The sequence below is a fragment of the Capsicum annuum genome, chromosome 10 (genome assembly GCF_002878395.1).
Source record: "Capsicum annuum cultivar UCD-10X-F1 chromosome 10, UCD10Xv1.1, whole genome shotgun sequence".
NCBI lineage: Eukaryota > Viridiplantae > Streptophyta > Magnoliopsida > Solanales > Solanaceae > Capsicum > Capsicum annuum.
This window is the reverse complement of record NC_061120.1, coordinates 220777752-220802668: the sequence shown is the minus strand read 5'-3', so window position 1 is coordinate 220802668 and position 24917 is coordinate 220777752. Positions and strand designations below refer to the sequence as shown.

The following is a 24917-nucleotide window of genomic DNA, read 5'->3' as shown; positions in this document are numbered from 1 at the left end:
ATGACATGGAGCAGTTACAACTTACTGAGGACATGACCCTAGATAGGAAAGTTTGGAGATCACGAATTAGGTTAGAAGGTTAGTACGTGCGGGTGAGTCGTAGCCAGTAGGTTGGTGTACTTTGAAGTAGCCTTGCTAGTAGTTGTAGGGCCTTTCATATAGGATGGAGACTCTAGTTAGGGGGGTTGCGGATTGTTAGTGTATTATACTATTTTTTATGGGTGTCTTATTTCTGTTATTTCATCTTATCGCATGTTTTTTTTACGACCTTATTTACTGTGTCTTTGTCTTGAGCCGGGGGTCAATCGAAAACAACCTCTCCACTTCTTCGAAGATAGTGTGGACTGCATACATTTTATCCACCCGACTCGGTATGTTACTGTTGTTGTATTGTTTTCTAACCTTTTTTTCGTCCGTTAGAATATATAGTTTCCTAATGAACATGTTTTTTTCATGTTTATAGTTTTCATTTAATGTAGCACACCTTTCTCCTATTAACAATAATAATTCTTATATCTAAGTCAACAAATTAATCATATTAAACCCAAAATGGAATCTCCATTCCCTACCAAATACACTTCTAATTAACCTCTAATCAATCTCCATTTCTCCAATATATACTCTACATAATCCCCAAATTCACAACTGACATACATTTCTCCAATATATACTCTACCTAATCCCCAAATTCACAACTGACATAGAGCGTACGCAGGGCTTACTAATGGGCGTCGTAAAAGGAGTAGTAGGTGATTTTGTTATGACATTTATAGTGATATTTACTACTTCAACAATTGGAATTTTGACTCACATTCTTGGATCTGCATTTGGAATTGGCCAAGGATTGACCTCTCTGTTCATTACTATGGTGATTGTTTTCGTACTATTTTCGTTGTTTGGGATTATTGGTGATGCTCTGGGTGGTGCTGCATTCAATCCTGCAGGTACCGCGGCATTTTACGCTGCTGGCGTTGCAAAAGACTCTCTGTACTCTGTTGCAGCTCGATTTCCTGCTCAGGTACTGAATTGTGCTTGAAAAATTTTGAATAATAATGGAAGTAGGAGCAATGTAGTAACGTTCGGATGTCACTTAATGGTCAATGAAACAACGTGAATCTTTAGAAATTAGGGGTTAAAATCTAGACATTATAACTTTAGATAATTCAGAAGGTCCAAGCTGATTCCATTTTGCTTTTTCCGAGCTTCGGAAGGTCATTTAATGGAGTTTTAGTAGACGTTTGGTCATAGTATTTGATTACGAGGAATATTGTTAATGCTTTAATGAACATTTTAAAATTTGAAATTGTTAATGACTAAAATACTAGTTTCAATAATAATGAGTAATATATTTAGTGTAATTTTGGAGTTTGAGAAAGACTAAAGTATGCCTAGTTACAAAAAGGCTATTTTCTATATCACTACTTTTCAAATAAAGAGAAAAAAATTATTCTGGCAAAAAAGTGAATAACCACTTCCAAAAATGGAGGTAGAAAGTTGGTCTTCTTCTTTGCGAAATTTAACTCAAGTTCACTTCCCAAATTTCTCGATAAAAGAGTTCAAAAAAAGTTTAAGAAAATGAAGATGATTTAGACCAGTAGATTAATTTTATCAAATTTGAACAGTTCAAATATATATTTTACCTATTTCATATACGTTTATTTTATTTGCAAAATACAAATTGATCACGTAAAAAATAATGTTGTATTACATATATTTTATCACAAGTTCATGTTCATCCAATTAGAAAAAAAAAACTTTCATTACGAGGAGGGGCATGTGAGAGGGGCACAGATGCGTTGTTCATAGGTTTGAGAGGCTAGCTTGGAATGGTTTCACAAAGGATAGAGGTAGGCTGAAGAAATATTAAAAGGGAATGATTAGCAATGGTGAAGTTAAGATTTTCACTAAGGGGTTCACAAGTGAACATACGAACTAATCGAAGGGGTTCAACATATGCTATATATATATATAAAAAATAATCTTAATCATGTAAATGTAGTATAATTTTTCGCCGAACCCCCTATGTATAGGGTAGCTCCGCCCCTAGTGATTAGATATGACATGGAGCAAATTGAGGATATGATCCTAAATAGGAAGGTATGGAGGATGCTAGTGCGTGTGGGTGAGTTGTAACCAGTAGTTAGGAGAGTTTTGGTATAGTCGAGCTGGTATTCTTAGGAGTGTTTGGGTGTGGTGGGTGTCTTTGATTATTTAGTGTATAGTATTACGTTGTGAGTGTCTTATTTCTGTTATTTCATCTTATTCCCTATTTTATAATGACTTTGTTTACTGTCCTTATCGGAAATAGGTTGTCTACTTTATTGGAGGTAGTGATATAGACTACGTACATTTTATCTAAACATCACTATATGAAAATACATTGAATTTGTTATTGTTGTATCGTTAATTTTTAAAGATTGCGACAAAGTTATAAATAACACTAACAAAGTCCTTTTATAGAGAAGGTTTTACTTTCCAAAATTCCCTTTTTATGGAAAAAGTTCCACTAAGATGATAAGATGATTGATGAAGTCCAAACAAATTAGTGTTCAAAAAATACTAATTAAACAATTAAAAGTAGCCAATAACATGCTAATGTCCTAACTTTCACCAAATACTCCCAACTCATCAATCTTAGTTGTACATCCCAAACCTCATAAAATACAAATTCTTAATATCTACAAAAGGTCCAAATTTACATAGTATTATTATTTTATATAAAATAAAAATAGAATAATTAATCTCTATATTATTAATATTCGTATATATAACTCTAACCAACTAACAAACATTCATTAAGAGACAAATCATTGTCGAATCCAACTAGTTATACCCGAAGCACATTAGGAATATAACTACTCCCTTCATCCAGATTTGATAAATAAAATAATAATTTTATTATATTACTTTTAATTATTAAAAATAAATTAAAATAATTACTAATTAAAATTTAATAATTAGAATAAAATAGGTATGAAATAGTAAATTGTAACCTAATTTTTTAAATCAATAGGTTACTTATGTATAATATTATGTATAATAATTCTTGTGATTCGATCCTTTTTGAACTCTGCAGTCTTAATGCATCAAGTTGTCGTTAGACTTTTTTAAGTCGGATATATAAATTTCGATTAAAATTGAATAATTAAAAATGGAAGAAGAGATTAATTAATGATCTAAATTCTCAACCAATTATAATTCTAACCAATATCTATTTTCTCATTCAATATTAGGTTGATCATCTCACTATCCTTCTCCTTCTCTTTCACCTTTTTTTTTCACAAATTCCATAAATCTTTTGTATACAAATCTTGATCTTGGTTCAACAAAAATGGGTTCTGTAAAAGCAGCAATAGCTGATTTTGTGTTAACAATGATGTGGGTGTTTTGTTCAGCAACACTTGGTGTATTCACTTACCTTATTGCTTCTGCTTTTGGTATTGTTCAACCAATGACTTCTTTGTTTATTACTACTTTTCTTCTCTTTGTGTTGTTCTTTGTTTTTGGGATTGTTGGTGATGCTTTGGGTGGTGCTGCTTTTAATCCTGCTGGTACTGCTGCCTTTTATGCTGCTGGTGTTGGAAAAGATTCACTTTTTACAGTTGCCACTCGATTTCCTGCTCAGGTTCTTGATCTTGTTTCGAGCTTTTTGATGAATAATAGAACTTGGGGTTCCATTTTTTGTGGTTAATTTTCTGAGTTTTGTTATGGTTGTGGTTGTTATGTAGTTGTATGGTTGATTTTCTTGAATTTACTGCTCAGGTTCTTGATTTTGTTTCATACTTTTTGATGTTTGAATTTTCTTGAATTTGGAGAAACATGGTCAGTGCGTGAGGATTTATGTTAGTAGCGGATTCAGGATTTTTATTAAGGGGTTAGATATGAAGAAGAAGCCGAATGGGGTTCAACGTCTACTTTATTTACATAAAAATATAATCTTTAACTATATATAGTGTAGTTTTCTGGATGTTGTTGTTATGGAGTTATATGGTTGGTTTTTCTAGAATTTGGAGAAACATGGTCAGTGAGTGAGGATTTATGTTAGTGGTGGATTCAGGATTTTGGTTAAGGGGTTTGAAATAGGAAAAAGAAACTGAATGGGGTTCAACGTCTACCGTATAGACATAAAAATATAATCTTTAACTATATATAAATAGTGTAATTTTTTGGGTGTAGTTGTTATGGAGTTATATGGTTGATTTTTTTAGAATTTGGAGTTACATGGTCAGTGAGTGAGGATTTATGTCAATGTCAAATTCAGGATTTTGATTTAGGGGTTTGAAATATGAAAAAGAAGCCGAATGGGGTTCAACGTCTACTGTATTTACATAAAAATATAATCTTTAACTATATATAAATAGTGTAGTTTTCTGGATGTAGTTGTTATGGAGTTATATGGTTGGTTTTTCTAGAATTTGGAGAAACATGGTCAGTGAGTGAGGGTTTATGTCGGTGGTGGATTCAGGATTTTCGTTTAGGCATTTAAAATATGAAGAAAAAGCTGAATGGGGTTCAACGTCTACTATATATACATAAATATATAATCTTTAACTATATACATGATTGATTTTCTTGAATTTCCTGCGCAGGTTCTCAATCTTGTTTCATACTTTTTGATGTTTGAAGTTTCTCGAATCTGGAGAAACATGGTCATTGAGTGAGTATTTATGTCAGTGATGGATTCAGGATTTTCATCAAGGGGTTTAAAGGCACGTATAAGAAGCTGAATGGGGTTCAACGTTTACTGTATATACATAATCTTTAACTATATATAAATGGTGTAGTTTTCTGGGTGTAGTTGTTATGGGGTTATATGGTTGATTTTTCTAGAATTTGGAGAAACGTGGTCAGTGAGTGAGGATTTATGTCAGTGGCGGAGTCACGATTTTCGTTAAGGGGTTTAAAATATGACGAAGAAGCCGAATGGAATTCAATGTCTACTGTATATATATAAAAAGACGATCTGCTACTATATATAAAAGGGTGCTGTAAAAGCAGCAGTAGCTGATTTTGTTCTAACATTGATGTGGGTTTTTTGTTCAGCAACACTTGGGATTTTCGTTTACCTTATTGCTTCTTCTTTTGGTACTGTTCAACAATGGCTTCTTTGTTTATTACTACTGTGCTTCTCTGTGTTGTTCTTTGTGTTTGGGATTACTGGTGATGCTTTGGGTGGTGCCACTTTTAATCCTGCTGGTACTGCTGCCTTTTGTGCTGCTGGGTTGGCAAAGATTCGCTTTGTACTGTTGCCACTCGATTTCCTGCTCAGGTTCTAGCTACTGTTTCGTGCTTTTTCGATGATAGTTCAACTTGGGTTTCCTTTTTTTTTTTTCGGGTGAATTTTCTGAATTCTTTTCTGGGTTTGTTGTTATATATTTATATGGTTACTCTTTGATAATTGTGGTGTGGGATTACACTGGGTGTGTTGTTGTTGTTGATAACCGTGGTGTCGGGCCAGCTTGCACACACTTTGACTAATTCCACGGGATACCTGCTACCTCGCACTAGAAATAGATATCAGTTAACTCAGTCCACCAAAGTTGGGATAGATGAAAAGAAATCACCTAATGTTTTGTCTTTATTGGATTTGAACCTGAGACCTAATGGTTCGTAATCCACTTTATTGACCACTAGGCTATGCATTGTGCGTAGCTGTTGTTTATTTTGCTTGAATTTTGGATAATAATGGAAGCGGAGTTCTTTGCCTTTCATAAGGTAGGGTTTACGCTGCATAAACACTACCCTCCCCACACCCCACTTGTGGGATTACGTTGAGTATGTTGTAATTGTTGTTATAATGGAAGTAGAGTTCTTACCTTTATAAGGTAGGGGTAAGGTTGCGTACGCACTAACCTCTACAGATCCCACTTGTGGGATTACACTGGGCATGTTGTTGTTGTTGTAATGGAAGTATAGTTCTTTACCTTCGTAAGGTCATATGGTAGGGGCAAGGCCGCGTACACACTCCCCGATCCATACCCCACTTGTGGGATTACACTGATATGTTGTTGTTGTTGTAGTACTGGAAGTTTCTGAAAAATCAACCGATCCCGAAGTCTTCCACTAGTTGTGTGTCTATGTGAAGCTTTAAAAGACGCACTTCTCTCTTTTCTGTCCGAAGTTGAGTCCTTTGTTTTTGGCAAGTGTTTAGAGGTTGAGTTCATTTTTTTCGACAGATAGCGAGTAGGAAGTATGATCTGCCTCGGACTGCTTCATTCTGATTATTACGGATAACCTGTCATACCTTATAGAATGAAAAATTTCTTTTAAAAGAGAGGAGAATATCAGTAAAAATAACTCCTGTCAAATCTGATACCAGGTAGGCTAAGCTAGGTATAGTCCGTTGTCTATACGGTTGTCATGGCGGGGTGACTATTATGTCAGGGTGCTATTGGACTTACAGATGGTGCCGAAAAATCTGTTTATTTAGAATTTTCATCATCTCGTAATTATTTTGATTTGGCTGTTAAGCTACATCTTCCCTCCTCTTTTATCCAGGCTTCAAACCAACTATGCTTAAGCTGACATTGTCTATACAATCCAAGATAGATCACCTAAAGTTCAATTTTCATGGAAACTTTTACACGGTTTTCTTGTTATCAAAAGAAGTCTTGCAGCGTTTCCATTAAAAGTTGAGGAGTTCCACAAAATAATTGCTAGAACTTCCAATTCACAAATCCATCCAAGTCTCTATATCTTGAAAATATTTCTAACGTCTTTGAACTGTCACAGGCCGCTGGCGCAGTTGCTGGTGCACTAGCAATATTGGAGGTTGTTCCTACGCAGTTCAAGCACATGCTAGGCGGGCCTTCCTTGAAAGTCGACTTGCACAATGGAGCCATTGCTGAGGGCATCTTGACTTTCGTAATGACGTTTCTGGTGTTCATGATTGTATTGAAGGGTCCTAAAAATGCAGTTCTAAAGAATTGGTTACTCGCAATGTCAACTGTTACCATGGTAGTTGCAGGTTCAAAATACACTGGACCTTCTATGAATCCAGCCAATGTAAGTACTTGCTCTTCTTGCTGTTCTTAGGTCTAGGAGTTAAATATATTGTTCAACCTTTGAATTTCTGATCTGCTCTAGGTCGTCTCCTGCTACTGTTTGTTTGACCTTAATGTACGGGGCTTTACCTATTTGAACCACCCGATATTTGCCCTCATCTTGTGGAATAAGATAACGACAAAATGGAACAAGATAACGGCAACATGGAATAATTGAACGACAAATGGATTTAGACAAACATTATATATCATCTGTCTTTAAATCTGAACTATGACATCATTATCTATTTGAACCCTGATATTTGCCCGTCTAATGGAATAAGATAATGACAAAAATGGAATTAAGATAACGGCAGAATGGATTTAGACAAACATTATATACCATCTGTCTTTAAATTTGAGCTACGACCATAATTACCTGTTTGAACCCTGATATTTACCTCATCTAATGGAATAAAATAACGACAAAATGGATTTAGACGAACATTATGTACCATGTGTCTTTAAATCTGAACTCTACGACATCATTACCTGTTTGAACCCTGATTTTTGCCCTCATCTAATGGAATAACATAACGACAAAATGGGATAACATAATGACCGAATGGATTTAGACAAACATTATATACCATTTGTCTTTAAAAATCTGAACTATACGACAATTTTATCTGTTTGGACCCTGATATTTGCCCTCATCTAATGGAACAAGATAGCGACAAAATGGAATTACACAAACATTATATACCATCTGTCTTTAAATCTGAACTGTGACATCTGTCAATCTGAGCAAATCATATTTCTCGGCTGTACCTGGGCAGTGAGTTGCTGTTGCCTTTTATAGGTATCTGTGTCACATGAATCATAGATCTCTATTTGCATTAATTCAACTGGCTAACAACTAGTTGTAGTCATATCTACAGTTGCAAATCTCAAATGCCACTTCTCTCTTAGGTTGTCGGACCGGAAATAAGTTTCATACCAAGAATCTAATAGATATGATCAACCAAGCCAAGCGCATGTCCTTGTATTTTCACTTAGTTTCCTTATAGGGTACTTTTTACCTCATCTTCAACCTAACTTCAGTCTCCTTGCATATAGTATTTTGCATGTTAACTTGTGTAGCTTGACGATTAGATGTGGGGCACTGAATTAGTAGAGATTGGCTTTCACAAGGATGAAGTTTCTGTTTTCTCAACATTAACGTCATATGCAAGCAAACATAATCAATATCCATCGATGTACTAAATCGTGGTACCCTAAACAAGATGAACTTGGTGTCTGTTTGATGAAATGCTGTCACTTGTTAGCTTAATTCCTTTTTTTCTGCTCCAACCGAGTCATAATCCTATTGGCATTCACAAAAGATATATATGAAGGAGGACTAGACCTTGCCTCCTTGATTACCGAGAGCACCTGGGAAGTAAGTCTACTCTACTACTACAACAACAACAACATACCCAGTATATTCCCATCGAAGTAAGTCTACTCTATGAGCAAAAAAGTTGGTACATACAAGTGGCATTAGAGCTGTTACTTCAAGGTAGATCAAAAGCGTGTTTAGTTTAATTCCTTAGTGAACAGACTGCTATGCATATTCGTAGTAAATTTAGTTTCACGAATGCCCCTGCTATATCAAATGAAATATTGAGTTCGTAAAAAGGAATTCAAAGTGTATCAGATATTTTGGAGCATTCCAAAATAGAGACTATTTCTTGTCAAGTCCTAGGATATTGATATTTTCTTATTGAACGCATGCTACTATATATATAGACACTGGTGTAGCAATTTATTTGCTTTCTGTTTTTGCCTGCATGAGTTCATAAGTGAGTTGATTGTCTGCTATACGTTTGCAGGCGTTTGGTTGGGCGTACATAAACAACATGCACAACACATGGGAGCAGTTATATGTCTACTGGATATGTCCCTTCATAGGAGCAATAATGGCTGCATGGACTTTTCGTGCTGTCTTTCCAGCACCAGTGAAGCCGAAGCTGAAGCAGAAGAAAAAGAGAAACTGAGATGGAATGTTCTGCTTCAATTACTTCATTAGTCTAGGTTGCGCTGTGGTTGAAGTAACTCGATAAAATTCTTTAACTTCAAATGTGGAATCATAATGGATTCCCTTTGCATTAGCTGGAATTGTTAGTAAACCCTCTTTCAACATTGATCCAAATTCAACCAACTATTAGTGCAAAAACTTAGTTGTTCCAAAGTTGGATGCCTTTGCATATGTTCTTATATGCCTCTTTAGATGCCTCCTTTCTGTTGTTTCAGAGGGGCTTGTGAAGGGCAAGACCGTCACATTTCTCATTTTTGATGTTCGGCCTCAATATTAAATTGCCCGCGCACCACATGTCTAGTTCTGGGCGTGATGGGTGTCTGAACATGAGGATGCTCTCGTGTTAGACAGGCGTATTATTGCATGTTTATTTGCTTTCTTGTATTGCAGCAAAGTGAAATTTACGCTCTCACCTTGAAACTTCAGCATTAGGTATATACAAGTAAACATAAATTGCTTCCTTTTTTTGAAGGAGTCCATGCATGTAGTAGCAAGATGCATCATGCTGCTACATATGAATATGAATAATGAAAACAACATAACCAGTGTAATTCCATAAGTGGGGTCGGGGAGAATACCTGTAATTCCATAAGTGGGGTCGGGGAGAATACCCTTACGTACTTAGTATTCATAAACTGAACCTTCAAGAATCAGGAAAATTACATGCATATCAATGGTTTGCAGGTCTAGCAGAGAAATACAAGTCTAATGCCAAATGAAAAGAATGACAGCAATGGCTAAAAGTAGTAGGAGCACACCATCTCCTCCTGGTAAGATGCCAAATCTGTCAAAAAAATTAACAGACTAAATGTTAGTAGAACTTCATGCTATCTTCTTTCATCTATTTGTCGATTCTCGTATCTTTCTATAATTACAACTATTTGCATACCTGAGCTTTTTCCTGGACTGATAAATGTATGTCATCACCGGAGGAAGGATGCCGAACAGAAAGCAGTTCGCGTAAATCCCAGCAAAGTCAAGAGCTCTTGAAAATGTAGAAGGAAAGAATGAACCAATGAAAACTGGCAAAGCTAGAACCAAAGGCATCACAATGCTTTGCAAAGAATTGAAACCAGACTCCAATCTAACTTCTGAAGCATTATCATTCTTGATTCCACTGTAACATATTTTCCCTGCATTTCCAAGATTTTGCCTCAAGTTAAATGTTGCTGAACCAACTTTGCCTACTTCACCTCGAGCCGTGACTCTTGTAGGTGGACTGGAACTGGTAAAGATCAAATCTAAGGTATCGATAACCTGTTTCGGAAAGCTAACAGCATATCCTATCAAGCTAGTGGCCAGTGCTGAAAATGCAAAACCTTGAACTGCTGGTAGAACAGATGAGTTAACAGACAGCAAGAGTGAAATTGGATCGCTTGAGACAGGTGAAGCATTGTGACCAGAAAGTCCCAGAACAATCAAATTCCATGATACAACCATAACTAAAGGAATAGTCCCACCTATGACTATTGCTTTTCTAGCATCATGTACAGTGTTACCAGCAAGTTTACAGATGAAAGGTGTGATTACATGGAACCCCATCGTAAGCACAGCCACCGGAATAGCAGGCAAGACCGATGAAAATCTCCAGGAAGCAAATCCAAAAGAATCAAGAATACTCATTCTTCCAACAGATATTCCAGTCACCACTAATGCTGTGATGGAGAAAAGCATTGTGATGCACAGACACCTATTAGCTACATCGATAGCCTTGAACGGTAACAGACATAGAACTATCCCAACTAGTGATGGAAACAGCCCATTAGCAAGAACAGGATTGATCTTAGGAAACCACTGAGAGATAATCAAACCAATGCCTGAAACACATGCTACTAACAAAGCAAAAGCTAACGAACCATAAAGCAAAGCAACAAAAGAACCAAGTTTACTTCCCAACGCCTTGGTTGCAAGACTAGTGAAGCTAACTTCATCGACCCCATCTTCTTCCATCGCTGCAAAACTAAGCTCAGCTACAAGAATTATCGATGAAATGACATAAACCCAAGTCAATAAAAGCGATATAGTTGATGGAAGTGGACCGGATTTTACAGTTGCTGCAGGTAATCCCAACATTCCTGGCCCTACAGCAGTACCTACAATCAACCCCACAGCACCCCGAAAGCTCTTTTCTTGAACCACATCAATCTTTTCTTCAACATTGTAACTTTCAGAAACACTAACTTCATCTACATTCAAAGAAACAGCTAAAGCTTTGTGCTTTACACATAGATTTCGACCTTTAAATCCATCTAGAGTGGGCTTACAGACTACTTGCTTAAAGCTTGGAACTTTCAAGCTTTTACCATGAGTAATATACTTATTATAACAACTATGGTGTCTGAAAAATTGAATCTTGAACTGATTTAAAACAAGCATTTTCAGACACTAAAAAGATTCCTTAAAGTTTCCACCTTTGATATTGGATTACCAAAAAGACAATCTTATCCCTTATTTATCAGTCTAAAAATGAGTGCTTCATTGCATTTGACAAGTACTATAAAAGAACAAGAACTTTCAACTTTTAAAAAAGTACAACCCGATGTACTAATGCTCCCGCTATGCGCGGGGTGTGGGGAAGGACCGGATCAATTGTTGCAGAAAACGATATAGTAAAGCTTCAACTATGCGGGAATCCAGTGAAGGGTCGAACCAGTTGCTGCAGAAAACAATATAGTAAAGCTTCCGCTATGCGCGGGATCCAAGAAGGGCCAGACCAGTTGTTGCAGAAAATGATTACTGGGGCGGCTGACAAAATGTATGTGAGGGTTTCATTGTTGACTAAGCACGTGGTAAATGTGCTTTAGTTTTTTTCCTTAGTTAAGGAGAATCTTGAATGATTCCTAGGACTTACCTACCTACCAGAGTACAAAGGCTAACTAAATTCAATTATTGGCTAATCTTTACAAGGTGATTTTGAGTACACACTGATAATTGGACATGTCAGTCATATACTAATCACTGTTTCAATTTATTACTCTCCATCAAGAGTATTTTATTATGCATAATTAATATGGGTAATTTGGCAAAATAAACTCCTAATAAATATTTTCTCAAGGAGAGTGCCAAGTCAACAAGACCAACTATTTTGAAACGGAAGAAGTACTCGATTTTGACTTGATACAGAGTTTGAAAAATTCAATTCATTTGTTTTGAATTGGCACGGAGTATAAAAAAGTAAAAAACACTTTTGAATTTGTAATCTTAAACTAAACATCTACCAAGATGTTCTTTAATTTTGTGCCTAAATATGTGCGATGGAAGTTAGAATTAACGACTTGGCCTTACAATGAAAGAGAGAATTCTTTTCAAGATGGACTGAAAAGAAAAGAAAAGTAGGACAAATAAATTGTATCGAAGGGAGCACTATTTTCTACGAAAAGACAAATCTTTGAACAAACTAAAAGCTGGAACTACATAGAACAGTTAATAGAAGTATACAAACATTATTAAATTTTAATTTCAACTAGTTAATTTTGCCAATATGGGTCTTATGTTCATGCTAATTCTGCTTGAATTGTGAGAGAACTTTAATTGTTTGCATTTAGGCATGACAATGACAGCACAAAGACTTAAATGTAAGTGTTCAAATCTGTTATTCCTGTCCTTTTTTCGGTTCAAACAACAGACAAAATGTATTCTGAGAATGTCATAAAACTACCTTCAGCTACAGACCTATTTTCCCACAATGTATATATATAACTTTGTTAAAATACTAAGAGAGGCAAAGGCAAGTGAAACCTCAACAGTGCTATATGACCACTTGTAAAGCTGTACAACTTCAGTTTTGACAAAAATCAAAACAGAAATCTGTGACTAATGATCCTAAATAGAGCTGCAAAAATTGGTTAAGGACCCTCTTTTGCTCGGTTTGCAAGTATGACGCTAGGTGAGCATATAATTTATAAAGTTCCTTGGATCTGTGGGTTGATAGACACCGGAGTTCTGAAATCTTTGCTTCAAAATCAGCTCGAGTTCTCAAAAACAACCTGCATAATGTATGGCGTGATTAGATGCCATCTAAGTACATGAGTTCTAAATGGCATTTGCAGCATAACGGAAAGAAATGCAAAAAACTTCTGCAGAAATCTACTTGCCTTCGATATTAAGGGTTTGGCGTTTGCTTCCCATTCTGTTGCCCAATTAATAGAAGATCTACTTGTCAATACTCCTTGTTTAAGCGACTTCAACTCATCACATTCTGGGAATCCCTTAAACAGCATCTGCTCATGTTTTCACGATTCAGAAAATAAGATTGAATATTCTCGGGAAGTAAGCTCAACGGTTAACTCTAGGAATTGCTAATGCTGGAATAAGGTATATAACAAGTCCAGACATGCAAGTATGAAGCATGAAGTGTTGAAGCGGATTGATACGTGATAATGTTTAACGTGGCAATATCTCGAGAACTACTGAATCTAATAAAATCTACAATGTAAAACAAACATAAAAGAACAAAGAAAGAGGAGCTTACCATAAATTGATCTGCCAGTTCTGACGAAGAAGAGAAGAGTAGGCCATTCTTGTCAACTTCGACCAGCTCGTTGATACTTGATAAAGGGCAGCGAAGAAGGGTCAACATGCAACTTCTCATAGTATGTAATTTTTAAAGACCTTCAAATGTCAATGCCGTGAGAATGAAAATGAAAAGCGGGAATACATGCGTCTTACCAAGAGTATGAAACAGCACACACCGGTAATCCACAGCCAAACATATCCACAACCTAAAGGAAAATTACAAGAACGGGGCCTACTAAGAAGTCTTAAGAAAACACGGCAAAAAATTTGACTTCTGCTCTTTAAGAATGTAGAAACAAAACCTTCATTGGAAGATCCAACCCTGACGAGGATGTATGCAAGCAAACACCAAGGTCTGCTGATCCTATACAAGGGAACAAAAGATTTGAAGACAATTTTAAGGTGAACAAAGAAGATGACAATAGATCGGTAGCTCATACCAAGAAGCAACGGGTAATCCTCTGGCTCCAACCACATAGTACGAAATGCTACACGTTTAAGGTTGAGTTTTGCTATTTTCTGTTCATATTTTTCCTTTTCAGGCCCTTTGCCTTCCAAAAAACACAAAGTGAGAAAAAACACATGTTTATCAAAGTTAGCCAACAAATGAAAAGTAGAATCCCTCTTTGACACGTGAGCAGCAGTTACCTGTAATGATAAATAATAACCTAGGGTATTGCTTCCCACCCTTGATTTCCTGCCAGAAAACATCCTCCCTCTTCAAGTCATCCTCATTCAGCAATGCAGAAACCCTTCTATCATACATTAGTGCTGCTTCTAAGAGAATGTTAAAATCTTCGTCCGGAGTCCTAAAAACCAGTACTATAATGTCATGTAGCTGTCACCGAAGCCAAAACTGTTTTACCAACTTCGCATTTTGAAACACGAGCATGAACACATGATTCAAATAAGAAACAGAACTTTTCCGGCACATGGTGCAAATTAGAGACAGAACTCTTCCATTGTCCGTTTTATTTTTGTTTTATTCAATCATCTATGCCCATAATTTCTTGATATTCAGAAACACTGAACCAACAGTGATTACGTTTACAGTATTTACAGAAATGGACCTTGGGCCCAACTCAACCCCAAAAGAGCTTAACTCATGAGGTGAATTGCCCAAGACCAACTCCACATCCCATAATTGATGCGGGGCAACTTAAGACTATCAATCAGAGTTATCAGGCTTGGAATTTCTGAAAACCAGGATGAAGATTAGGGTAAAAGATATCGGAGAAGAATGGTTATGCTCACGTTATATGAGGATAATATGTGTGAGTAAATAATGCAAGGTTCACGTGCCGGATGACAATAGGATGTTAAATTAAATCTACAAACAACTCACCAGCTTGTACTGCTTACAATCAGCGCTGGTCTATTCCACTTCAAGGAAATATCTTTGCCAGACTGAGTTGTAAATAGAGTTACATTAGGATTGTCATCGTCTGTCATTAGTACCTCTGCAAATATGCCATATTCATATCAATTCTTCGTCTGAATTAAAATATCACATGGAAATTCTCATTATAGTACCATTGCTAAGACAGTCTTGAAGGCTGTAAGGCGTTCTCAGACTCTTATCGATCCCACAAAACAACTGCAATTGACACCTGAAGGTTAATTATAAAGTACGTGAATCTTAGGGAAGCTTTGTTGTGGACTAGATAATTCACCTTGTGCTTCTCCTCGAGGGAAGCGGGCCGAAAAAATTCAGGAGGCTGATCATATAGAACTGTGGCACTGAGAATCCAGAAAGTAAAAGGATGATGCACAAGTCAGTAAACAAAGAAAATCAGAATATTAGATACTCCAAGTAGATCAATGGCCTACCTAATTCCCCAGTTTTGAGCCAATTCATGCTGCATCGCCTTTGTCACACACAAGGAACCATTAGCCATTTTCCCAAAAAGCTTCTCGATCCTATCCAAATATCCAAATTTTGTTTTACTTGCATAGTACACAAACCAGATGCTAAATCCATACAAGGTTTATAACTTATGAGGATGAACAAATTACCAATAATACAAAGTCACAAACCGACTATTTCTTCCGAGAGACAAAGCAAGAAGAGTATATCCGAAGTTATGCCAATCTATAATGAATGCGGAACCTCTAATCCGGCTGGCCAATTCTACAGCAACCAGTGTAGGAACAGATGGTGGATTCTGGCAAAGGAGAAATGTTGTCACTAGTCGATATAATTAATGATCAAGCATGCCAAATCAAGTTAACTAAACATCTTAGTGAACATAACGGTCATGACATTTTTGCCTGATGAATCCTAAACTACTAATTGGACATGCCTTAAGCACTTGGGTGGATCATAACAAAAATCCAAGTTCAGCACCAACCAGATAGAGCATGTTAGAGAAATATGGAAGAACAAGCAATGCAAGCACCAATGACAAAAGAACCTCAGTGTTGACAAGGGTTGTGGTTAATTTTGAGGGGAAAAAAAAAGTCCTTCGTCTTAATGCATGGTTCTCAAAATATCAAACACTTAAATATTAAGACAAAAACAAGTAGAAAGAAGAGTTGCTCACTTGCAGAATGTAGTACGGAGAATTTGAAATTACTAACTGAACACTGAAATGAACAAATTACTGAGAGATGATAAATGCACGAATTTATGGAAAGTTTAAATACATAAAAGAGCTTAATGTAATATGCATCACCAGCAGTTATCATTTAGATCTACATACGTAACAGTTGTAGCAGATAATAAAAATACCTAACTACAGCTTCATAGCTCACCTGAACTATGAAAACATCAGGCGCCGGAATTTTAACACACAGATACCATAGAAGCATAAAAAACTGCACCAGTGGCTTAAATATGAGCAATAAAGGATGGAGTATCTTTGGCAAACTTCTAGGGTTTGATGGCCAATGTGTCTGCGTGATGGCAAAGTAGTCAAAGTCAAATAACAAACACACATAACCAAAGAGAATGACTTTCAGGGGATTTTCACTCTAGAAAAACAGCTAAAGCATCCAGTTATTACCATTTCATGGATGTGAATAGATTTATGCTCTTTTACAGCAGAATGAGGGTCCGAACCTACTCAAGATTAAATACGGAAAATCAGAATGACCAGGCAGAACAAAGTCAAGGAAAAATATACTGTTTGGACTAGACTACTAAATCAAGCACTTATGCCAAGTAGTACAAGATATGCATAATGACTAGAATTTGGTTTCACATCTTTTCAAACTGTTCTAGATGCGAATAACAGAAGAAAGTAAATCTGAGAAAAATTGAACAGCTAGAGGCTAGAGCTAGTGATGTTACAATATTTTCTAGCAGGGTGATATGGAAGAAAAAGAAACATCGAAGCCATTCATCTTCGCTAGTAATGCTTCTCTACCTTTCTTCACTTCATCACTATAATGTTTTCTTCTCCTAATGTTCTTTTTCCCAAATTCTTTTTGTGGCTTTTGTTGAAACAACGGTGAAGTTGTCTATATGTGACCTATAAGTCTCAGTTTTGCGTAATGGGATCAACCATTGATCCTTCCCCCCCATCCCCGAAGTGCCAGAGTCGTATCTCCTACAACTTTCATCGTCATCTTATTCTGCTACATTCAAACACTTGTCGCACAAACAGATTTATACCCATGTTAACTTCTTTCAATTTTGTTAATAAAATTTTCCTGTATCTAAAAATTGACACCAAATTTTTGGATCATGCTCTTTTATTTAGTTTTGAGAATCGAAATGTAGACGGTAAACAGGAAAACATTTTGTTTTCTTCCAAGAATAGAGGTAAAAAAAGGTTTGGTTACTACACAATCAATTCATATCCTCAATGCTTATCAACAATTCAAAATACCTCCAAATGCAACAATTTTAACTGGGCTGTAACGTGATACTTACCTCCATATGCAATAATGTCGACTTCTAGATGAGCCTGCAAAAGGTATACACATAAAAATAAGAATATAAAGGGCCCTGGATCAATGAGGTGTATCAACCACTAATTCTGAAAAATAAAGAGTGGATTTCTCGTCATCACTTGTATATATAATTACTTAACACATACAAGATATTTTACTATTTTCTCTTACAATAACAAATATGCATCCACCATACTAAATAACATTAGTAATCAATGGTAAGCACAATTGAAGTCTTCAAATAAAAAAGATTAGACGCCTGAAACAAAAAGGAAGAGTCAATACAGAAGATTTCAACAACTCTTACTAATGACTGTTCTAGAATACATCAAAGATAGAGTCTTTCTAAGACTAAAATGAAATTGATCAACAAAATTTACAGCTTAAATCAATAGCCACATGTTCGACTAAAGAAATTCACATCTTTACACATTCCATCCAGTTCCCAAGATTAACAGCCCAATCAGGCACACCACCCAAAAGCAAAGTTGCAATCGCAGAATTTGACAATTCTTCTTTAATGAAAGAAAATGTTATTTCTATCGATAAACAGCAAGATAAGCTACAGAAAACTAAAGGGGGCGTTTGGGCATGAAAAAATTTCAACTTTTTCCCCGAGTTGAACTACGGAAAACATATTTGGCCATAAAAGTTTAGAATTCAAAAAAATGTTCACTTTTTTAACTCCAAATTACTCACAAAAATTCAAACACAACTCCATTTTTCAAATATCATTTTTTTTACTTTGAAAACAAAAGACTAATTCTTTCTTCTTCTTTTTTTTTTTTTCAAATTTCACAATGAAACATGTCCAAACGCCTACTAAATACAGCATAATCAATAGCTAAACGACCAGACAGAATCGATTAACCTCACTTTCAGGATCAATAATTCATAACAGAACCTCAAAAACGTGTAAGATTACACTAATTTAGATGGATCATCAGCAGCGTTCCACTACTATCTCAATTCATGGATTCTCGGGGAATCATAGTAGCTCAGTTACTTTTAGAGATTAATAATTCATAGCAGAACGTCAAAAGTTTGTAAAATAACACTAATTTAGATGGATCATAGCATAGGCTATCCACTACCATCTCAATTCATGGATTCTTGGGAATCTTAGTAGCTCAGTTAGTTCATTTGCCACCTCAATTTCATCTGGTTGGTGCGGGTTCGATTCCACACATTGTAATATCTTACCAGCTCAGTTGATTGACTACCTCAACTTTCACCTTCCCCATTCCTTCCCCCCCACCCCCACCCCACCCCACAATTTCCCCTTCTTCATAATAAAAAAAAACATAAAAAATTAATCTTTTTATTAAAAAAAAAAAATCTTACCTGATGAGCAAGAGAAAGAGCATGATATTGCATACGAGGACTGCGTCCAATATCCCCAAGAACTACTACTGCTGCTCTACCGCTAGGACGGATCCGAAATTCATTTTGTCCTATAAATTCAACAAAATTAATCCAAAATTCAACAAAATTAATGCTAATCATCATGATAATTAATTGAATTATCGTACCTGACATGGCTTGCAAATCAAAATTCTTTGTTTCAGACTTTCGAAAGAGAATTTAAATTAAGGAATTTTCGTTTGATCAAATTCTTGCGGCGGTAGTGGAGAGCGAAGTAGGAGATCCGAAGAAATTAGGGGCTTGTTTGGTAACAATATGGAACTTTGGAAAATTAACATGGAATTTTTTTTCTTCAAATTAGGTGGAGGTCATTATGCTTAAATGTAAAAAATTAATATAGTTGAATCCAACTAATCTCGAAATTCGAGATTAGTTATCCCATCCTCAATGAAGAATAACAAAAATATTATAATATCGAGATATTAATATAGTTATCTCATGCATTTTGTCCTAATCAAATATGGATAAGCTCCTCTTCTAAATTAATTTCGATATAAATTATTCTTATCCCTCCTACCAAACGACTTCTTTTTTTTTATTATTATTATTATTATTTATACTCCCAACCAAGTTATCCGGAGATTACCAATCCTGAATTAGTTATTTCGAGATTAGTTATCCCACCCTCAAGGAGGAATTAGAAAAATACTATAATCCTGGGATGAGTTATCAATGCATTTCCAATAATTTTTATGAGTTATCAATGCATTTCCAATAATTTTTAGCTCTAATTTTTCACGTTGCATATTTAAGGTCATAAGATTAAATGCTATTTTGATGAATTTTAATATCTTTAGTTTAAAATCACAACAATAAAAACATTTCTTTATTTTTTTTTTTAAGTTTCATTATCAAGTCAAAACCAAACAAATCTTTTTAAGTTTTTTGAAGGAACAAATATTTTGAAAACCATTTGTTTTCACTAACCAACTTATGAACTATTTTAATTTTAACTAAATATTTCTATGAAGTTTTATTATGTGTCTATTATATGCATGCAATGTGCTTATATATGTCTTTATTTACAAAACTGTGCATGCACAAACACCACTAATAAGTACCTTTCATCGTTAACAAGAAGTTTCAGACTCATTTAGTGTTACACTTCTGAGTTCTGACATTAATTTAGTCGAACAACAATAAATTCAATATAATTCTACATTAGAATCCATCACATATGTAAGTAATGCAACTTATAAGTCACATTTGTGTTGCTTCTGTCACAACTTTTTCTATACAATAGTAACTCATCCTGTATATTGTGTATACCTATAATAATAAAAAATGGTTTTAACATAAGAAAGTGCAGTGAAGGAAGAGTATTATTATATGTTCTTCACTTCTTCTGAACTTCAACTGCAAATGATTTCCAATAACAACAAACAAATAGTAGTACTTTAAGTCCTATGCTAGCTGATGAGCAATTTCTTGTTAATTGTCTTCTATAAAAATTTTGAATATGTAATCGCGAAAGCGCCTTGAGTATGCCTTTGGATCAACTGCTGATATCGAGTTTGGATCACATTGCATAGACTTGTACGCGTGTTCTAGCTTCTTTGTAATGTCGTAGTCTTGAAGTATGTCTATGACCCCGAAAAACAGTATCACATCATACAACTCTCCTGTTGGTTCTCCGATTAGCTGAACTTCGGCTTCAGTAGCTTTCCTCTCTGTCCTTTCGACTCTTGCAGGCATGTTTATTCCTAGTTTTATGCTAGCCCACCTGCAATTTTCGATACAAAGATCAAGAAACAACGAATAGTGTTGGAAATTGTTAGTTTGGTGACTTTACTGTTACACAAAGACAATTTTTCTGACTTTACTATTACAAAGAGCAAGTCTAGCTAGGGCAGCCCGGTGCACTAAAGCTACCGCTATGCGCAGTGTTCGGGGAAGGGACCCACCACAAGGGTGTATCGTACGCAGCCTTACCTTGCATTTCTGCCAGAGGCTGTTTCCAAGGCTTGAACCCGTGACCTCCTGGTCAGGTCTAGCTGATATTGAATAAATGCATTTATAGCTTGTTTGCAGTATATATAGTTCATGTAACTACATGATATTCGAGGGATTGAAGACTTACCCTTCCTGATCAAGAAGCAATTGATCCATATCACATCGAGAGAGCCGAGCAACTGTTTCATTTTCTGAACCTCCGTTATCTGCAACAACGAGAAGTGATTCTTGCTTCATTGATCTGAATCGAGACAACATTAAATTTTGAGGAAAGTTGACAGCGAACGGAGAAAATACTAGTTGTCATGATTGAAATGAAGTTGTCACAGAATTCGACTGCTTTATAAAGTTAGAACCAACCAGTTGGCGTTCTAGAACCCGAAGGTGTCTGATCTTCGGGACTATCTGCTTCTCGAAAATGAATACCAACTAAAAGGCTGTAGTCCATCACTCCTTCTTGTTCCAAGAACTCACAGTCCCTATCAACTTGCCTGCAAAATGTCGCAAAATCATTTACTGTCATATTGTTTTACGCTTGAAATGATACATCGAGAGCTTCAAACTTGCCTCCGGAATTCTTGAAACCATGTCTTTTGTAACCTGAGGATGAAGTTGAGATCAAGGTCTTTAAGGGTTGTGGTTGCTTCTATCTCTGATTCCGGCTTATCTGTCATTCTTCCAAATGTTGATCCTTTCAAGTCAAATCGTCTATGAATCGAGTAATTTGTGCAAAACAGGTTCCCCATGATAACGAACCGTACCTAAGACATTTGATGAATATATTAAAATTGTTCATATTAAACTACTACAGTCAGACCTCCGTATAACAGGCATCCTCTATAAAAACATTTCACTATAACGGCCAACTTTTCTTTAAAATGGTACTTTATGTCTCATACCTTCTTCTGTGCAGGTCCACTTAGCTTCACGCAATGCAGGCCGTAGTACTTAGTCACAAGGGTGTTCTCAAAAGCGCGAACATGATTGTAATACGCGCTAAGCATCCTTAATAGCACCTAACAAATCCATTGGCAAGTAAAATTAGAAGGCAGAGTACTGATCTTTGCAGAAAAAGATTGTTGCAATGTTGATTTTCTTAGATACTGACTTTAGTTTCTGCCTTCTTCATTGTCTTGATCATGTACCGATCATCGTTTGTCAAGTAGAAAAAACTTCCACTTTTTCCGGGGGAAGAAAGCTCTCGAAGGGCATCATTACCACAAATCGATATCATATAATCAGCTGCATCCACTTTGAATAGCATCCGTAATGCCCTGACAATAACATTACAATCGATGATCACTAGTTTTAACGTGTACTAAAATGATCATCATTTCAACAAGCAGGCGAAATGAGTCAGTACCTGAAAACTTTTGGACAATAATCTTTCCATCTGAATTCACAAGACGGATGAGGGGGCGTGATCTTGGATCCTTCCGTTGGAAATCTAGTCCAATACTTCTCTCTCGGATCAAATGCTGATGGCTTGAGTTCTAGCGATGGAGGAGGACCAGGCCGTCCCACTGAAACCCTATCGATAATAAACAGACAAGAAAAAACACAAACTTTGAGCTCTGAAAATGCACATCAAACACAAAGTAGCTTGTACATTTTCTGTGAAACAGACAAATAACATTGAGACAGTAACATTACAAGAAAAAAGGGCATCCCGGTGCATTAAAGCTACCGCTATGCGCGGTGTCCGGGGAAGGGCCCCACCACAAGGGTGTATCGTACGCAGCCTTACCTTGCATTTCTGCCAGAGGCTGTTTCGAATGCTTGAACCCGTGACCTCCTGGTCACATGACAGCAACTTTACCAGTTACTCCAAGGCTCCCCTTCTAACATTACAAGAAAATTAGATGAAAAAATGAGTTAAATTTGCTACCTGATCCCTAACTGCAAATTAAGCATAAGCTCATAATTCTTATGCCCTTTGGAAATTGTTAGGCCTTGTCTCTTAACAACTTTAGGAATTCTTATAGGACTTCCTCTTGAATATCCATCAGGATCCTGCAAGCCAACCATCGAATCGTCCAAATTATATGAAGTACTAGCAGCAGTTCCAGCAACATCTGATAAGCGAATTCTACCGAACTCCCTATCAACAGGAGGTGCATCTATTCTACCATCCAACGACATTCTCCTCGGCCTAATGCTGCTGTCCACGGTCTTAGATGACCTCCACAGCGCGAGTTTCTTCTGTGAAGGCAAAATCGGAACTTTCTCAGGTGGACAGATAGTACATTCTACCAAATCGACATTGAAAACTTGTTGAGGATCCCATTCAAGATTTCCACCTTCTAACAATGAACCAGATGGATAAAATGTACCGTTCTGTTCATTTACATCTTTACTCCAATTTCCGACATAGAAACTCCCATCAGTCCATCTAAACGTACCGTTTCCTTTAGGAAATCCATCTTCCCAATTCCCTTCGTAAACATTTCCATTAGTCCAACGCATCTTCCCTTTACCAAAAATCGTCCCATGTTTCCATTCACCAACATAATAATTCCCATTTTTCCATGTATACCTCCCATTCCCTTCTTGCAATCCCCTGCACCATTCTCCATCATAACAATCTCCATTCGCGTACTCCTTAACGCCATGTCCATGCTTCAAATTCATCACCCAAGAACCCCTATACGTATCCCCATTAGGTCCCGTATAGCTTCCATCTCCATCCATGAATCCACTCTTGAAATTCCCTTCATACATCGCCCCCGAGGGCCAACTAAACACCCCTTTCCCCATAGTTTTTCCGCGAAACCACTCTCCAACGTACATACAACCATCTGTCCACCAATACTTCCCTTGTCCATGAGGGAAATTGTCAAGCCAATAACCACTATAATAATCACCATTCGGAAGAAACTTCTCAGCCTCATAGATTTCTCCATTCGCATGATCATCTTCAACGTATTCTGATTGTTGCTCTATCTCATTTTCTTCCTCTCCATGTACAGCACCATGTGTACCGAAAATCGTGTTGGCACGTCTCCTTGTTGCAGCTTGTGTTATCCTTACTGTTGCCTCCCATGCCTTCATGATAATAAAATCAATCTCTTCTTGATCTCAACATGAATTTCAACATATATTTTGATCATATATTAGTGTAAACAATTGAATAGTTGATCTGTTTGTTTTTTTTGTTTTTTTTTGTCATTGACAAAATGTTATGTTGTTCATGATCATGCATAGACATGCAAAAATAGAAAATTACTCTTCTTCTTTCTTTCTTCTCTCTATTTGCTAGCCTTCTCTATCTCTATTTTTATTTGTTCCTATTTTGTTTGTGATGTAATGAAGAAAAAAAAAAACTACATACACATTCTTTGTCTATATTTAGACCTTTTTTTCACAAACAAAAAAGTTGTATATTTTATGTCTTCCTTTTTTATTTTATTTTTGATCTTTTTGGTTTTTATAATATGATGGAAGGGTTGTTGGCGTAATCAGTAAAGTTGTTATCATGTGACTAGGAGGTTACGGGATCAAGTCGTGGATACAACCTCATGTAGAAATGTAGGGTTCCAATAGTGGCGGGGTTAGAATTTTTATTAAGGGGGTTCAAAATTGAAAAAGAAAACATACAAACTACTCGAAGGGGTACGATATTTCCTATATATACAAACTAACCGAAGGGGGTTCAATTTTCACATTCTTTGTCTATATTTAGACCTTTTTTCCACACAAACAAAAAAGTTGTATATTTTTTATCTTCTTTTGTTATTTTATTTTTTATCTTTTTGTTTTTTATAATTATGAAGGGATATTTTCAAAATCTTCTATTTGGAATAAGAAGGGGTGTTGGCGTAACCGGTAAAGTTGTTGTCATGTGACTAGGAGGTTATGGGATCAAGTCGTGGATACAACCTCATGTAGAAATGTAGGGTTGCGTATAGTGGCAAAGCTAGGATTTCACTAAGGGGTTAAAAATTGAAAAAGAAAACATACAAACTAACTGAAAGGGATTCGACATCTACTATATATACATAAAAAATAATTTTAACCATGTATAAATATCATAATTTTTTGCTGAAGGGTACCTCCGCCTCTGA

The 24917-nt window shown here is 36.1% G+C and overlaps 4 protein-coding genes across 7 annotated transcripts; 1 reads left to right on the top strand and 3 right to left on the bottom strand.

Moving 5' to 3' along the window:
- Positions 1–453: 453 nt before the first annotated feature.
- Positions 454–9216, top strand: LOC107844013 (aquaporin SIP1-2). Of its 2 annotated transcripts, none has more exons than XM_016688481.2 (3): positions 454–1018; positions 6733–7005; positions 8858–9216. In XM_016688481.2, exons 1-3 carry the CDS (start codon positions 725–727, stop codon positions 9020–9022), a joined length of 732 nt encoding a protein of 243 aa, XP_016543967.2. In that variant the 5' UTR covers positions 454–724; the 3' UTR covers positions 9023–9216. The 2 variants fall into 2 exon arrangements, with proteins under 2 accessions (XP_016543967.2, XP_016543966.2); XM_016688480.2 differs by having other exon boundaries at positions 528–3625.
- Positions 9217–9584: 368 nt separating this feature from the next.
- On the bottom strand, positions 9585–12500 carry LOC107845196 (tyrosine-specific transport system). 2 transcript variants are annotated; one of them, XR_007045540.1, is made up of 3 exons: positions 9953–12500; positions 9675–9847; positions 9585–9641 (listed from the first exon to the last, which is right to left on the bottom strand). XR_007045540.1 is itself a non-coding variant. In XM_016689442.2 (2 exons), the coding sequence occupies exons 1-2, from the start codon at positions 11437–11439 to the stop codon at positions 9769–9771; spliced, it is 1566 nt and encodes a 521-aa protein (XP_016544928.1). In that variant the 5' UTR covers positions 11440–12500; the 3' UTR covers positions 9585–9768. The 2 variants fall into 2 exon arrangements, 1 of the variants encoding a protein (XP_016544928.1); XM_016689442.2 differs by having other exon boundaries at positions 9585–9847.
- A 132-nt stretch (positions 12501–12632) lies between these two features.
- Positions 12633–19274, bottom strand: LOC107844012 (UDP-glycosyltransferase TURAN). 2 transcript variants are annotated; one of them, XM_016688478.2, is made up of 17 exons: positions 19008–19274; positions 18820–18929; positions 17456–17489; positions 16584–16639; positions 16333–16473; positions 15595–15743; positions 15409–15498; positions 15252–15318; positions 15112–15175; positions 14924–15038; positions 14227–14387; positions 14019–14129; positions 13881–13942; positions 13732–13784; positions 13535–13610; positions 13158–13283; positions 12633–13049 (listed from the first exon to the last, which is right to left on the bottom strand). In XM_016688478.2, the coding sequence occupies exons 1-17, from the start codon at positions 19012–19014 to the stop codon at positions 13026–13028; spliced, it is 1446 nt and encodes a 481-aa protein (XP_016543964.2). In that variant the 5' UTR covers positions 19015–19274; the 3' UTR covers positions 12633–13025. The 2 variants fall into 2 exon arrangements, with proteins under 2 accessions (XP_016543964.2, XP_047253501.1); XM_047397545.1 differs by having other exon boundaries at positions 13535–13646; positions 19008–19256.
- Positions 19275–19937: 663 nt separating this feature from the next.
- LOC107845195 (phosphatidylinositol 4-phosphate 5-kinase 6-like) lies at positions 19938–24276 on the bottom strand. The gene is made up of 8 exons (XM_016689441.2): positions 22742–24276; positions 22217–22384; positions 21962–22127; positions 21753–21869; positions 21421–21614; positions 21214–21344; positions 20981–21059; positions 19938–20623 (listed from the first exon to the last, which is right to left on the bottom strand). Exons 1-8 carry the CDS (start codon positions 23902–23904, stop codon positions 20332–20334), a joined length of 2310 nt encoding a protein of 769 aa, XP_016544927.2. The 5' UTR covers positions 23905–24276; the 3' UTR covers positions 19938–20331.
- Positions 24277–24917: the final 641 nt, after the last annotated feature.

Coding starts and splice junctions, on each gene's coding strand:
- LOC107844013 (XM_016688481.2), top strand. CDS start 725: ATGGGCGTCGTAAAAGGAGTAGTAGGTGATTTTGTTATGACATTTATA. Junction 1,019..6,732: donor CAGCTCGATTTCCTGCTCAG/GTACTGAATTGT, acceptor GAACTGTCACAG/GCCGCTGGCGCAGTTGCTGG. Junction 7,006..8,857: donor CTTCTATGAATCCAGCCAAT/GTAAGTACTTGC, acceptor ATACGTTTGCAG/GCGTTTGGTTGGGCGTACAT.
- LOC107845196 (XM_016689442.2), bottom strand. CDS start 11,439: ATGCTTGTTTTAAATCAGTTCAAGATTCAATTTTTCAGACACCATAGT. Junction 9,848..9,952: donor CAGTCCAGGAAAAAGCTCAG/GTATGCAAATAG, acceptor TTTTTTTGACAG/ATTTGGCATCTTACCAGGAG.
- LOC107844012 (XM_047397545.1), bottom strand. Junction 15,499..15,594: donor TTTGTGACTTTGTATTATTG/GTAATTTGTTCA, acceptor ATATTTGGATAG/GATCGAGAAGCTTTTTGGGA. Junction 15,319..15,408: donor GCTCAAAACTGGGGAATTAG/GTAGGCCATTGA, acceptor CTGGATTCTCAG/TGCCACAGTTCTATATGATC.
- LOC107845195 (XM_016689441.2), bottom strand. CDS start 23,904: ATGAAGGCATGGGAGGCAACAGTAAGGATAACACAAGCTGCAACAAGG. Junction 22,385..22,741: donor AATTTGCAGTTAGGGATCAG/GTAGCAAATTTA, acceptor TATTATCGATAG/GGTTTCAGTGGGACGGCCTG. Junction 20,624..20,980: donor TTGCTTCTTGATCAGGAAGG/GTAAGTCTTCAA, acceptor CGAAAATTGCAG/GTGGGCTAGCATAAAACTAG.